At 50.1% G+C, this 14283-nt stretch overlaps 2 protein-coding genes across 2 annotated transcripts; both read right to left on the bottom strand.

The window, feature by feature from the left end:
* Nucleotides 1-15: 15 nt before the first annotated feature.
* PV05_02186 (uncharacterized protein) lies at nucleotides 16-1276 on the bottom strand (the record flags this gene model as incomplete). The annotated part of the gene is made up of 2 exons (XM_013462747.1): nucleotides 16-801; nucleotides 863-1276. 2 exons carry the CDS (start codon nucleotides 1274-1276, stop codon nucleotides 16-18), a joined length of 1200 nt encoding a protein of 399 aa, XP_013318201.1.
* A 7949-nt stretch (nucleotides 1277-9225) lies between these two features.
* On the bottom strand, nucleotides 9226-11732 carry PV05_02185 (uncharacterized protein; the record flags this gene model as incomplete). The annotated part of the gene is made up of 2 exons (XM_013462746.1): nucleotides 9226-9915; nucleotides 9973-11732. A coding segment is annotated over one exon (1340 nt), but the record flags the coding sequence as incomplete, so codon positions are not given.
* Between the last annotated feature and the right edge of the window lie 2551 nt (nucleotides 11733-14283).

Here is a 14283-nt window from a genome sequence, read left to right as displayed (position 1 = left end):
ACAAGTGGCAGGATCTTACTTGGCTCTTTTCTCAGCCTCATACTCCTTCGCTAGTTCGTCGAGCTCAGTCAATTGCAAGTTGAGCTCGAGAGCTTCAGCCTGCTGAACAAGCTGCTGCATCTTGGCTTCGTTCTCGTTGACTAAGCTTCTGTAGTCAGGTCTTTCCGCACGCATCTGTTGCATTAGTGGTGTGAATTGCTTCCACTCCTCGATCTTCCGGATTGATTCGGTGATCTGTTGGTTTTGAATGCCAGAATCACGGAATTCGAGAGCGTTTGTGCGGAGATCTTGATAGTACGTAGGGGGAGGGTCTGATGCCTTATTTCCTCTTTGAAGGCCAGCAAAGTTGGCAGAAAGACCGGTATCCCAGGTATACGCGGATGCGATGATTGAGCCGAGGATCTCCAACAGCCCAATATCGTCCGGACGTACGTTCTTGAGGATTTGGTACGTGAAGTGGATCACGTCAAATTGACGGCCGTACTTCCACCTGACAACTGCTGTGAAGAGTCCGTACACAATACACTCACTTCCAGTGTGTCCGTGGTGAGCAGTGGCCCTTGAAGCGACGTTGATACTGAGACCAGCGTACGGGAACGTGCGGCGGAGAGGGACATGGAGCAAAGGATAGTTCGGATCCGCCAGAGATCGGCGTCTGGCATCGTTAAGGATTTTATCATCCAGTACGTATAGCCATAGCCGAATGCTCTCCTCTTGATTGGCGTTGTCCAGGTACCGCGCCCTACCCTGTTGGTAGTCGTACTTGTTGCAACCAGTGCACCAGTACTGGGAGTCAATGTTCTTGCAAAGCAGTATATTAGCCTTGGTGTGATTGATCGCTGCCGATGACTGCTTGTAGTACCTCTGGCGGTATAGCAGAGAGGTAGTACAGCATCCTTGAGTCAGCATCGAGTTCGTGATCCTTCAGGATCTTGTCCCAGCTCGAGTCATGCTTGCTGACTTCACTTGCCTCTTCCTCCGCAGCTATCTCTTGACGAGCAATCTGCCCCACCCAGTACCAGAACCCGATCACGCCGAATTCGCGATAGAACCACGCCATAGCGCTTCGACGATCGGTAAGGTATGGGCTGGATGGGTGCCACGGAGGAATAATCTGTTCAGCGTTCTTGGGCAATCCTAGGATGCCTTGTTCTTTCCACTCGAAAGTGGTTGAGTCATAAAGTCCTCTTCTGAGGTGTTCTTCGCATATAGGACCGAGGTCTCTAATGCGTTTGAGAAGGTCTTGTATGCCTGACTGTGTGAGAACGTCTGACATGAATTAAATGATTCGTCGTGTGTAGATTGAGATGGTGTGCACTGAAAGTGAGAACAGTATTATATCTTATTCAACCCATCGAATCACTATTACACTATAACATAATCTTATTCAATAATGCCATTATCGCCGCTTCTTTTTAGCTACTTACCTTCGGGTGCTAAGCTATACTGAAGAAGTTTTATAAAATATATCGAATTACTCTTTCAATTTACCACTTCGACAATACCGTCATCACTACTTCTTTTCAGCTGCTTACCCTCGGGTGCTAAGTAATACTAGAGAAGTCACCGTCGTGCGCGAAACCTAGTCAACCACAATTGGAAACAACAATTCTGTTGGCACTACTTCCTTTCAGCTACTCATCCTATAGGATTTGAGTTGCACTAGGGAAGATATAAAATATACATTCAACCGTTCTTCGAAATCACCACCATCACTTATGTGGTCACTGCTTCTTTTCAGCTGCTCGCCTCGTGCTGAGTTACACTGGAGAAGCTAGTACAACGCATCAAATCAACCTTTCGAAACTCCGCATTCAATAATGCTATCACTAGCGAATCTCTTAGCTGCTTGCCCTCGGGCTGAGCAGCACTAGGAGAATCGCCTCGAAACTAATCGTATAGAAACCAATCGTATCGAAACCAATCGTATCGAAACCAATCGTATCGAAACCGAAACCCAGCAACCACTACATTCGATGTTGCCGCCGAATCTTCCAGCTGCTCTCCTTCGAGTGCTGAGCAGCACTGGGAGAATTGCCTTAACGTCGATCGACTCGATCATGCAAGTCACAAACAACCACATTCACAATGCCGTCGACAGAGTCTTCTAACTGCTCGCCCTAGGGTTCTGAGCAGCACTAGGAGACTCCTTCGAGCTGGCACCGACAATCTTCATCAATATCATCGCAATCTACAATAGTCTTAGACCTCTTTTGACGAAGTTTACGGCGAATCTTGACCTCAATGCAAAGGTTCCCGGCATCATTGCCATTGGTTCTTCTAGCTGCTCGCTCTTGGGTGCTGAGCTGCACTGGAATAGCCATGTCAATGCTGATCAATTCAAAACAACCTCTCCAAAAGCTTCGCATTGAGTGCTCAAATCTCATTGTCCGTTGCGATTGTTGTTGTTCCTCCTAGCTGCTCGCACCGGATGCTGAGCTTTACTTGGACGAACATGTCACCGCTGAATGATTCGAATCTCACTCTTGAAGTCTTACTGGAAGGCTCCAGCATTCACCTCGCCGTTGTCAACGACTCATCAAGCTGCTCGCCCTGGATGCTGAACTGCACTGGAAGGGTCATGCCAATGCTGTCAGATCAATTCAACCTCCTCAAACAGTCTGACTCCTCGCTGGCTTCTGGCATCATCATCAGTCCTTCTAGCTGCTCGCCTTCGGGTGCTGAGCTTCACTTGAAGACTGATCCATCACCTATCATCACAGCCATCACTGCAAAACCATCTGCACCAGATTAGAAGCTACGCCCTTCATTCGAAACCACTGCCAGAGGCCAGTCTATGTCGACACAACTCATCAACAGTTTTCGTCGATGCTACCAGCTGCTCACACTTGGGTGTTGAGCTGTACTGGAAGGATCAAGAAACATACGGATGCTTCAACCTGTCAGTCTTCGGCACCTCTTCTTGTCGACTCGACGAAAATACTTTCTCGAGCCAGTTGCAACCAACATAGCTCTTCCAACTACTCTGCCAAAGGTGTTGACTGCACCAGAGTCCCAAGAAACCTCGGAATGCTGCAATTTTTACTCTCATATTCATCCCTTTGTGGATTCAACAGGCACTCCTTCTCAAGCCTGTATCGATCATCATGCTTGCTCTTCCAGCTGCTTGCCCTTGGGTACTGAGCTGTACCGGACAGACTGAGAATGTCAACACTGTCAACGTTACTTCGGAGTCCAGCAAATCAGAGTTCTTTCACTTGGCCGTGAAGACATGCCAGAAGAGCCGCTAGCGACACAATCAAAACGGCTTGCTGCCGCTGCTCTCGGATGCGTCCACGGTTTTCCGCCCAGTCGCCACGGATGTCCTGTAACAACCTATGAGCTATCCTGATCTCCATTCCAACATTCATTGTCCTTGCTGCTCATGGATTCCTTGCCGGCTTCAACTGACCATCGGCTTCTCCGCTCTCGGACTCCTGGTCTCATTGCAATGGTTGCCTGCGCCCACTGCGTGCTCCAGCCCGATCAAACCATCTTTGTCATGCACCAGCCTACGCAACTCTTGGACTGAACGACAGCTCGGCTTCGAAGTCACTGACGACAACCTCGGTATGTTCCCGGCCTGATGGCTCACGGAATTTGCTGGCATCGCTAATCGTTCCAGGCATCTCACGATATCATCCTACTTCCTGACCCTCCTCTGAGATCCGCATTACCAGAACATCACTCATCACCGAAGGAAATAACACACTGGAAGAGAAGGAACATGTTCAGATTGGAAGAAAGGGCACAATCCACACCGGAAGAGGAGGAACCCATCTAGGCTGCGATCGATGCTTGCATCACCTCGGAAGACTTCAACCCACACTGTTTGTGCTTGCAAATCACTGTCCATCAGTCGCAAGTCACTCAGAGCCTGTCCAAAACTTTCATTGCTCAGCCAACAACGCTTTCCAGACACTGCAAAGTCGCTTCTCGCCAAAACATCCAGCCATCCAGACATCCTACTTCTTCGCATCCCTCACACACCAACCTGATTACTTCCACGCACTGCACGTCAAATGAAGCTGCCAGGCCACAATATTGCGTGATTGAGCCATGACGGAGCCGCTACTTTGCCGAGGGCCCGACCATACTCCAGTGTCACGGCTTCGGGTTCATGTTCAACTCCGCTGTCTCTGATTGAAGCTTCTACTGCAAATGGTGACTGTGGCTTGATTTGTGCTGCATATTCTCTTACTGACATGTTGTGACGCAGCTTCGAGCGTGTCAACCTGCGATGATGTCACAAATTGGCATACGACGAGTTGGTTCAGTCTAGTGTTTCCTTCATGCATGTTTGGATATGGGTGAGTGCTATCCCTTGTCACAATCTTGACTGTCTTGACTAATTCGTGAAGGTCACGGCTCACGCGCAGATGGAGGCGTCTACTGGATTTGTTGTTGCTCGGTGATTGATGTGCACTTCCAATGCTTGGAGACTTGTCTGGTTCCGGGGATCAGTGGTTGTGATGTCTATGGCGGTGTTGAATGATGAGCATCATGACAATCTGGATTGCTGCACATGAATGGTTTCCTGTTCTCGCGCGCCTGTTTCTCTACTGTTCATCACGCCCGTGTCCCTTCGTAGCAGCTCCCTCTTGTGACGACATCGCGCCACATTCTTTCAAAGACACTCTCACCCCGTCCTATTATGTTGTAGGGCCAATCACGCTCACTCGTGAACAATGACAACACCATCCACCGCATGAATAATGAATCGAACGACAGTGCCGGCAAGTCATGCCGTCTTTCCTCGAGGAATCATACCATTACCGTGCCATTGTACCGCAACAATCAGTTACTGCATTGTCACCTTTCATGTCTGCTTCGACGCGTGTTTTTCTACTACACAATGTCCTCCACATCCGCTTATACTCAGCAGATTATACTACGCACTTACGATCATCCCAGAACCGTCTGAAAGCTTCCCGGCGTTCGCGCTCGGCCATTTTCCGAGTGTCCAATCTCAATCAAATTCAGGTTTACGCGCGCTCGAGTGTATGCTCCCCGGCTGCGAATCCTAAACAGGACGTCCGGAATCCGACGAAGCCTATCTACAAGATGAGCTAGACCTATACACTGGTCGAGCTAGGGCCCAAGACGACAATTCACACCTCAATTAAAATGATGTCTTATGCAAGGGCGCGAAGAAGACATCATAGCTTGCGATATGCTGCTGACAGGCGAGCTCGGTATTCTGTTCCTCTCAGTACGTTACCTTGCCTACGCCCTTCGCGCGTTGAAGTCGGCAAGGCCTTGTCCCACTCCTTTATGCCTTGCTCCCCCATGCCGTCATGGGGAGCGTGAGGTGGTTCGCTTCGCCAGTCCTGACCATCCTTCCAGACAATGTCTTGAACAGATCTGAGGGTGCGTTGGCAAGGCCTCGCTCTGGCCAGATGTTCTCAACCAGCGTGATTCTCGATCCAATTGAGCAGAGAAACAGCGCATGAATCTTGCGTGCCTTCCCAATATGCTCCTCCCCAGAGCCTTGAAAGTACTCTAAGACGAGGAAGCTATCCAGCATGCCAGGCTTTCCTACCTCATATCAAGCAAATTCTCTTTGACGAGTTTCTGTAGGCCCAGATCTAGCTCCGATGAGATGGATGTCGTCAACAACCATCTCATAAACGTCATAATTTCATCACCGTCGCTGATGACAAGTCGGCCAAAATTTGGCTTCACTATATGGCTGCTCTCTATCCGCAGTCAAGACAAGGACCAGACGAGGAGAAAGGCAACAGAATGATGCTGAGCGGGAGCGACAGGATGAACCGTAACGTTTCCGTTGGGGACGCAGCTCAATCACGGCTGGTGTCGAAACTTGAATCATATTCCAAGTACCATGTCCTTGTCAAACATAGGCATCCCAGCCACCTAGAAGCTATACAGTCAGAGGCTCCCCTTAAGCAATCAACAGAGATTTCTTCAACCTTCTTTGATAGTCCTTGATTTTCTGCGGTAGCACAAAGAGGCCGAGGGAACCTGGAACGATGGCGTCTTGCCTAGTGATCTCGACATATTTCCGGAGGCAGCTTCGGCCTCTATCGTCAAGTCTGTTCGATTTACGTTTTCTTGAGTTACCGGTTTAACTGGCAAAGGCGGAAGGCATCGATTCATCTAGGTAATGCGGAGGTTGCCAGATGCCCGAAAGTCATGTTTTCAGACAACGTTCTGCTGCTTTCGACTCGTTTGCAAAGCTGTCGACTGTCTGATCGCACCAGATTCCACAATGCAGAGGACAGTCGTGCTCTTCGAAGCCTTCACTGGTCTGGTGACAGTACCCGCGACTTTAGCTGGGTGGACAAGGTCGCCATGGTCCTGTCGGGTACCTTGAGCAGCCGCAGGGGAAACTCCATATCTGAGATGCGGCGCCGACGAGCGACATCAACTTTGTAGCTGCCTTCGATGGGAGCTTTACTAGCTAGGACTAGTGCCATCTCTATCTACTTGGCCCACTATAAAGCAAGGGCCTTTGGCCGGTGCTAGATATCGTCCTCTTTCGCAAGGCTGTGTATGGATAACAAGTTTGCCCTCGCAGGTTCCCAGCAAGAGTTCGATTCAGTAGACTTACAAAGGCAGTCAGTAAAGGCGCCACTATAATAATCCTGAAAAGCTTACCAGGATCTCAGGCTCTAGTGCCCGGAACTACATGAACTCTTACGATCAACGCTGGTGCTGCCTCGCCTTCTTGGACTGTCTCTTTGCTTTGTTGGGCTCGTTGTATCGCTAGATTCGCGAGGACTGCCTACCACAACTTGGAAAAATGAACTGACCACCTCTGCACCGAGACCCTAGGATTTTGCCGGCTCTGGATGACAAACTCCTACACAAAACAGGTGGCGAGGGAGGATATATGTCTCCACCGGTTGTTACACGGTGAGACATTACCCGAGTAAACTTGCCTAAACACCAGCAGAGCATACACTTCAAGCAAGCAAGGTGGCGGTTTTCCTCCCCAGACGAAGCTGCTAAGGTGAGAATATGCTCGTCCGTTTGCTTCTGTTCTGTAATGACTTTGAGCTCTTGCCCGATCCGAGCTAGACGGCGATATCACTCTAGGAGTTACTGCAATGCTAAGACAGCCCGTTCTGCTCTTGTCTCGATTGAATTTCGAAATCAATTTCCCTTATATCCACTAGAGCCGGCCCGACGCCGGCCAGGAGGCTGTTTCGCCTTTCAAGAACCTGTACGGCTGGGGAAGTGCTCAGGGATACCGACTTCGCGCTTCCGAATGCTAGCTGATCGGTACCACGATATTATGTGTCTGTGGTTTCATCTTCTTTGGAACAAGTCAAGTAAGTGCCGTGTAAGGATATTGATTGGCCTTCAAGGAGTACATAGAAGGGGGGGGCCAAACCAGTCCTGCATAGCCTGACAATCCTGGCATGATCGCTCAACCTCGACGTCAGCACTAGAACTCTGCGAGAATGGGACGTTTCTCTCGCACGTTCCCAGGCTTACGCCATGAAACATACACATCCAGTACACTCGCCCTCTCGCGATCGCGCTCTAGCATATCGATATGCAATGTTATAGGCAAATGCCATCTTCGCACGCGTTGTAGCGTATCTTGGGAAGTGGCGTTAGTAAGTCCCGATTGCAAAACACAATATCCCAAATGCGATGGTAGAAAACCATATCTGCGTGCCGCTGTATCCGCGTCGTTAGCCTCAATAGTAACAGCTAGGACTTGTCTTTTAGGCAGTACTAAAGTCTTCTGATAGTCCTGTCTTTACCTAGAGCTGCAGCAGGATAGAGACATGCTTGGTCAGAATCTGCACGCAACCTTCAGCGAATTCGTGGGCTCGAAACTGGTGCTGTTTATTTCCGGCCGAACTCTCAAAATCAAAGTGATTGATGTGATCCAAAGCACATGGTAGATGCGCTTATAAAGGCTGACAGACCGTTGCTAACATCCATTGGAGTATCCACAGTTCCCAGCCACTTCGTGGTCCAGATAGACTGAGCATTCTTCGTGTAGGCAAGGTTCTTCCTACCGAAGCAAGGTCCTACAGTGTTTCTTACACCCTTGGAGACCTTCCAAGGACAGCTTGTCCCCATCACCATCTATGTAAACCAGGAGGACAATATCGCAGTAGATATATTTATGGAATTCCGATGCCGGCTAAAGCAATTACACGCCGAGCTTACTTACCGGTGATGATGAGGTGGCTGACCCTGCATATTTGTCAATATTGGACAAAACGATAGGTTTGTAGGGCTTGTGTGATGACGTGAGAGCATCTAGAGTGCTAGAAAACGTGGGCCAACCGGAAATAGCAGCCTCGCTTCCTAATGTCGAACCTTCCTCCTGAGCTTTGGATCTCCAAGATCTCGGCGAGGATGTCGTCGAAGTGCGTCCAGCGCGATTTCCGGTGCCCACAAGAGGTTGCTTGGAATAGCACTGGATGTCATTAATTTGCTTCCGAGTATAATATACCTTTGCCGTGTTTGATCCCGTGGGCATCGATGCTGGTGCTTCACATAGTAGACTCCACAGTGCTGCTGAGCATATCTTTTAGGCAGAAAGGTCAGAATTCCATAGGATCGAAGGCTGTTGTCCACGTTTGTGGTCAACAGAACCGATGAAGCAAGGGAGGATAACAGTCCTAACCCCGGCGAAGCTGCCTGTCCTAGTTCAACCTATAAAGGGACTCACGATAAAAGCAGTCCTTCTCCCCAGCCTTGATACAGGTGCAACTGCACTGGAGACACTTTACACGATCGCAGTTGCTATCACACCTCGTGCTTGTACGTTTGCCCTAAACACCGCTGCAGAGGCACAATAGCCTCGGACTCCCTATGTTGAAGCACACATTCGTCGCGGTCAGCCCGGCACGCTTTCTTCTTCCTGTCAACGGATGACGCAGCCGCTGGTGCAGCGCGTGGTGCAGAGGATTGACAGTGGGCTCTCCGCGGTTTTCGAATCAGGAACTGTATGGCGCTGGTAGTGGATATCTCACCTTCCCATGGGAAATCCTACCAGTCCATGCAAGCGGTTGATCGGAGCAGCTGCGCCACCATGGTTGTGAAAGGTACAATGAGGAACGGGGGCGGTATCGTGCAGAGGGAGACTTGGAGCACCGCGTGGCCGATCATGGGGAGTTATCTTACCGCAGTTCTCAGATAGTGGTTTGGAGTTTCTAATGGCTGTAAGTGTTGTAGTATGGCGGTTATCAGCAGCACTCTGAAAAGGCCAAGAGGACTAGTCTCACCAATGAAAGACGACCCATTGGGATGGAAGAGACCGACTTGATTATTTGAGTTCGTTGATCCAGCCTGCAGCTGCTTGCGGAAATGCGTAGCAAATCAAATGCTATCGAGGTTCTGCAGCAAGTATCAATTTGTAGTTCCGTCCTGACATCCGTTCCCCTTGCAAAACCTCCATCCCTTGTCGGCTTAATTGTCTCAGATACACCACATTGCCGTTCCATTCCGCGTGTGCCGAATTTCGGTCTGCGCAGGATCTGTGATCTCCATCTCATGAATCTTCGATCAGAGCCACACTCGCACGCTGTGCCCCCATCCTGAATCCCATTGCCGATTTCGCTGGCAGGTAGACACGTCGTAGCTGCAGGAACCACCCTGCCACAGGCATCACAGGTTGATCAACTATCTTCGATGGTTTCCGCCATGTGTTCAAAACGCTCCATTCCCTGCTTGCGGCTGCCACGCGTGCCAACTCTCGAGCTTGCTAGCAACGTTCAAAATCGGCATCTCTTGCTTGTGTTCACGATGTGCTGCAGGCTCTCCATCTCTTGCTTGTGCTGGCAATCTGTTGCATGTTCTCCATCTCTTGCTCGTGTTCCGGTAGCGTGGTGGTCGATGTCCGGCGTAATGATAGGGTCAAGCAATTCTGATAGGAGCGTTTCGTGGTGAGCCGTATGCGGAGGACCAAAAGCGAGTATACACCTAAGGTTTCAGTCAGTATGACTCCAAAGCCTACGGTTTCGAATAAATAGTCCCTACCAAACACTAGCCATACTATTGCGTGGTTTGCCCTAGTATCACAGCCCTGGGCTTTCCTCTCACTCCTGCGGTACTGCGGTTCTCTCACAGGTCCCAAGTCCTGTTTCATTTTGCATGGTCTTGTGCTTGATCTTGTCCCAGCTTACAGCTGAGGAGCTCGTGTGTTCTTGTTCGTGTCTCGACTATCGTCAAGAGGTTCTTGTTCCCATGTACTCAGACATCTCGGAAGACCTCCTCCTGCGGCTCAATAGGAGGGTTGTCATCATTGAGTCTCTCGAGGAGTTTGGGAAATGTTCGTCTCAGTGCAAGGTGATTTGCACCAGTAAGAGCGATTACACTCGATGTCCATGGAGGCTGCTCATCTGTCTCGATGATGAGAATCCATCCCATGCAGCTATCGTCAACCTCTAGCCGAACCTCCTAAGGTCGGTAGATAGTGACGGAGCCGTCGGCACAGGTGATGACGTTGTCGCCATCCATGGACATGAGCCGATTGTCAGTCGTGATCGTGTTCTCCCCAGCACTGGTGATGATCTTGTTCGTCAATGGTTCTGGCTTGCGCCCGCTGAAGAAGGCGTCGAGATAAAGTGTCAGACCATTGACGATAAAACTGCGCTTGCAAGCCTCTCGAAGGTATGCCTTGATCTCCGCAAAGGTTTGGGCGATCTTCTGCAACTCCAAGATACCACTGATGTGGTCAATGAAGAGTTCGATGCCTCGGAGCAGAATCAGCGCCCGGGCTTCGGAGAATTGGGCGTCTTCGAGCAGGGCCTCATCTGACTTATGGGTCAGGAAGAAGTGCAGAAATGCCAGCGGCAGTTTTAGTTCTTGCGGTTCGAGACCGCGCATCTTTCCAGCCAATGTAGTGATGTCGACAAGAGAGACTGTAGTTCGAGTCATAAAGGCTTGTACAAAAAGCCGAACTGCAACCTCTTGAGCTGATCGAGGTGAGTTGTCGACCCGCACAAGTCTCGGCAGTCGGGAAAGCCAGAGATGTGCGTTTGGCTGGATTTGGTCGTCTGCCCAATGTCGAGCAAGTCTGAGAGCAGGATCGCAGGCAGTGTCCAGTCCATCCCAGTCGATTGTAGCTTCCAAGTCGCAGGGAACGAGGAATAAAGACTGGATGACTGTCCTGGTGATGCCTAGACTTGTTGACACGGACTGTTCGTCAAGTTCTTGGGTGCGTCCGTAGGGCTGATTTCGGAGGATCTGGTAGTCCGTCTCGATATCTGCCAATCTTTGCCGTAGCGCGGAGTTTTCGTTGTGTAGAGCATCGATTTGTTCTTTTGCAGCAGCTAGGGCGTCCCGCGCAGGCGCACCGAGATCGTGTTGAGCGATGTCTGGGACAATTTCGGGATTCTTTTGCAAGAGATCTGTGATTTTGTTTACCAGACGTTCTTTCCGCTCGGTTTTGTTCGTGAGATCTCCAAGATTTTGAGAAATCTGGAGTCGCTCTAGGTCTTGTTCTGTTCTTTGGATCTTTTCGCGGAAAGAGGTGGCCTCATTGCGCGCATTCGCAACAGCATTCGCCGCATCTCGTGCCATTGAGATCACGGCTCGTGGCTCGTCGCTTGGATTGATGCGCGTATCCTCGCGAAGTTCTTGTCGACTGATGTCGCGGAGAACGCCATCGTGTCGAAAGTTGTCTCCGTACTCTCGAGAGAGAGCAGGTATTGCACCTTCGAGAGCAACTTTGACATCGTTCGGTAGGCTCGTCTCAGAAGACGTCGAATCTGACGGCGACATTCGTGGCATTTTTGTTGTATGGTTATCAGAAGAATGGTGGATCAGTGAAAGTTGTACTTGAGATTTGGCTGGCGCAGGCAGCCGTCACGCGGAAACGCGCCACGCGCCGCAACCCGCGTCAACCGATAAGCAGCTATTGAGCTTTGAGCCTGCTACTGCCATCAGCTACTTTGATACTGCGAAGCCGATGGCTCTTGACTATTTCACAGTCTGCTGATTGAACTACTACCTTGATCGCATACTCAACCAACCGCACTGCACCTGGCCGTCTACTCCTGCCCAGGGCGATGGCCATTGGATATTTGGATAGCATGGTTCATTAATCCTATGGGGATGATGAAAGCATAGCAACCCGTCACCGAGCGGCGGTCCATGCACAGTTTTGGCTGCAATCAAGTGGGAATATGGAGTTCCCCTCAGATCCTCAAATCCAATAGGTGAAGGTCGTGGCAGTGGGACCAACGATGCGATTAGCGCTTATCTAACGACGACATTCTCTTCAACGTCTTACTGCCGAGACAGTCTCCGTACCCCAGGTCGAGTACCGAGAACAAGGTGGTCTTATTCTTCCCCTGCAATGGAAATCCTAGTGCCAGAGCCAGATACGCGGGGGAATACTCTCGTTTGGAACTATCCAATCATACTCATCTGACTCGAGAACCCTGATGTTTGGGAACGCGGGGAAAGGCAAAGCCTCACGAACAGTAAGCTGACCATCGCGATCGAAAACCTCGGTCCAATGGCCGGATAAGCTACATACCAGGATGAGTGACATATGGCATTTGAGTCCTTTGATGTGAAAGAGATTCGGGGGCTCCACACACATGAATAGGTCTACACAGTAGTTGTCACATCTTCTGAACAAGGCAAAGACATCTCCTGGTTTTTCGTTCATCCTTGTATGACAATCTTGCTAGGGGGAAAAATGTCGTCCAAACCAGTCGTGTTTGTGGCACAGACCGGAATGCTTTCACCTTATGATCGATGAGCTCCAAGCTGCGGGATACGAGACGAAGGCGTGACGCTCCCTTCTGTAACAAGCCCCGGACAGGTCGAAGGCTTCCGCCCCCGCGTGGCCAAGATCCGGCAGGCGTTGGAATGGGGCGTCCGTGACGGCAAGGACATCGTGCTCGTGGTGCATTCGTACGGCGGCGTCCCTGGCAACGAAGCCGTGCAAGGGTACAGCAAAGCCGAGCGCCAGAAGCAAGGCAAACAGGGAGGCGTGTCGCACATCTAATTCTGCTGCGCGTTTGCCCTACCGGAGGGGGTTTCGCTGATGAACACGCTCAACGACATACCGTTGCCTTAGTTCGTGATCAACGAGGACGAAACCATCGTCGATCCCGCGACGCCGATCGAGACGTTCTACAACGACGTCGAGGAGCCGCGGTAGTATATAGACATGCTGGGGCCGCACTCTTGCAGGACATTTGCGTCCACAAGGTCACGTACCCGGCTTGGAAATATGTCCCAAGCACGTACTTGCTGTGTGAGAGAGACGAGGCCATCCCGGTCCACGCGCAAAGGGGCATGGTGGAGAGTGTACAGAAGGCTGGAGCGGACATGAAGGTAGAAACCGTGGACGCGAGTCATTCTCCATTTACAGTATACCCAAGGGGATGGCGCGGTCGATTAGACGGGCGGCTGGTGAATCCATATGATATGTGCTTGTGGGTGTGGGTGGTTAGGGTTTTTGCTAGGGAATACAGCGCATGAAAACCGGTTCTATGTTCACTTCAGGCCGTAATTTTTGAGGTCGCGACATAGCAAGGCCACCAGCACATAAGCAAGAAGAGGCGCAGAGATCAATCTAGTAGGACAAAACCCGTTAAGGTTAGAAGAAATATTCGGAATAACTTTGCGATATTAGCACCATTAGATAGGGCTCATTAAGAGTATTCGAACGATATATCGGTTTAGTATATAAGGTCAATAACGAGGAATTTAGCGTTAAGATAACCCGTACGGTAAGGGGTCGAAATATCGACGTAACGTTCAAACAACGACGGAACTCGCTATACCGGTAACCAAGGTCAAGTGGTAAAGAGTACAACCCCCGAACCCGTAGAGACGGTAAAGAAAAGAGATAAGACCCGCCAACCCATAGACACACGTAACCCACGAGCGAGAGATCGAGCATAAAGAAGACAGGGTAATCCGCCTTCTACCCGTATAACTCGGCTTAGGGAATAGAAAAATCTCCCCGTTTTTCGATCTTTTATCGACTCTAATGGCCTTTAGGAAGGCTTAGCTATCCGTTAAACTCTTTTGTAACCTTGTCTGATTGATATTCAATATCGACGCAATATATTAATTTCGGACGACAAGGGAGTTCCTTAGTATACCGGGTATGCCAGAGACTTCCTTAGCATACCGGGTATACTAGAGACTTCCTTAGCATACCGGGTATGCCAGAGACTTCCTTAGCATACCGGGTATGCTAGAGACTTCCTTAGTAAACTAGGCTAGTAGGAAAGTCGATCTTATATTATAATATAAGAGACTCCTCGATAGTCTTCCTCCCTCGATATCCCTCCTTTTCTTTTTATATTTCGATAATCTTCC

Source organism: Exophiala xenobiotica (genome assembly GCF_000835505.1).
Source record: "Exophiala xenobiotica strain CBS 118157 unplaced genomic scaffold supercont1.2, whole genome shotgun sequence".
Classification (NCBI taxonomy): domain Eukaryota; kingdom Fungi; phylum Ascomycota; class Eurotiomycetes; order Chaetothyriales; family Herpotrichiellaceae; genus Exophiala; species Exophiala xenobiotica.
This window is presented reverse-complemented; position numbering and strand designations above follow the sequence as displayed.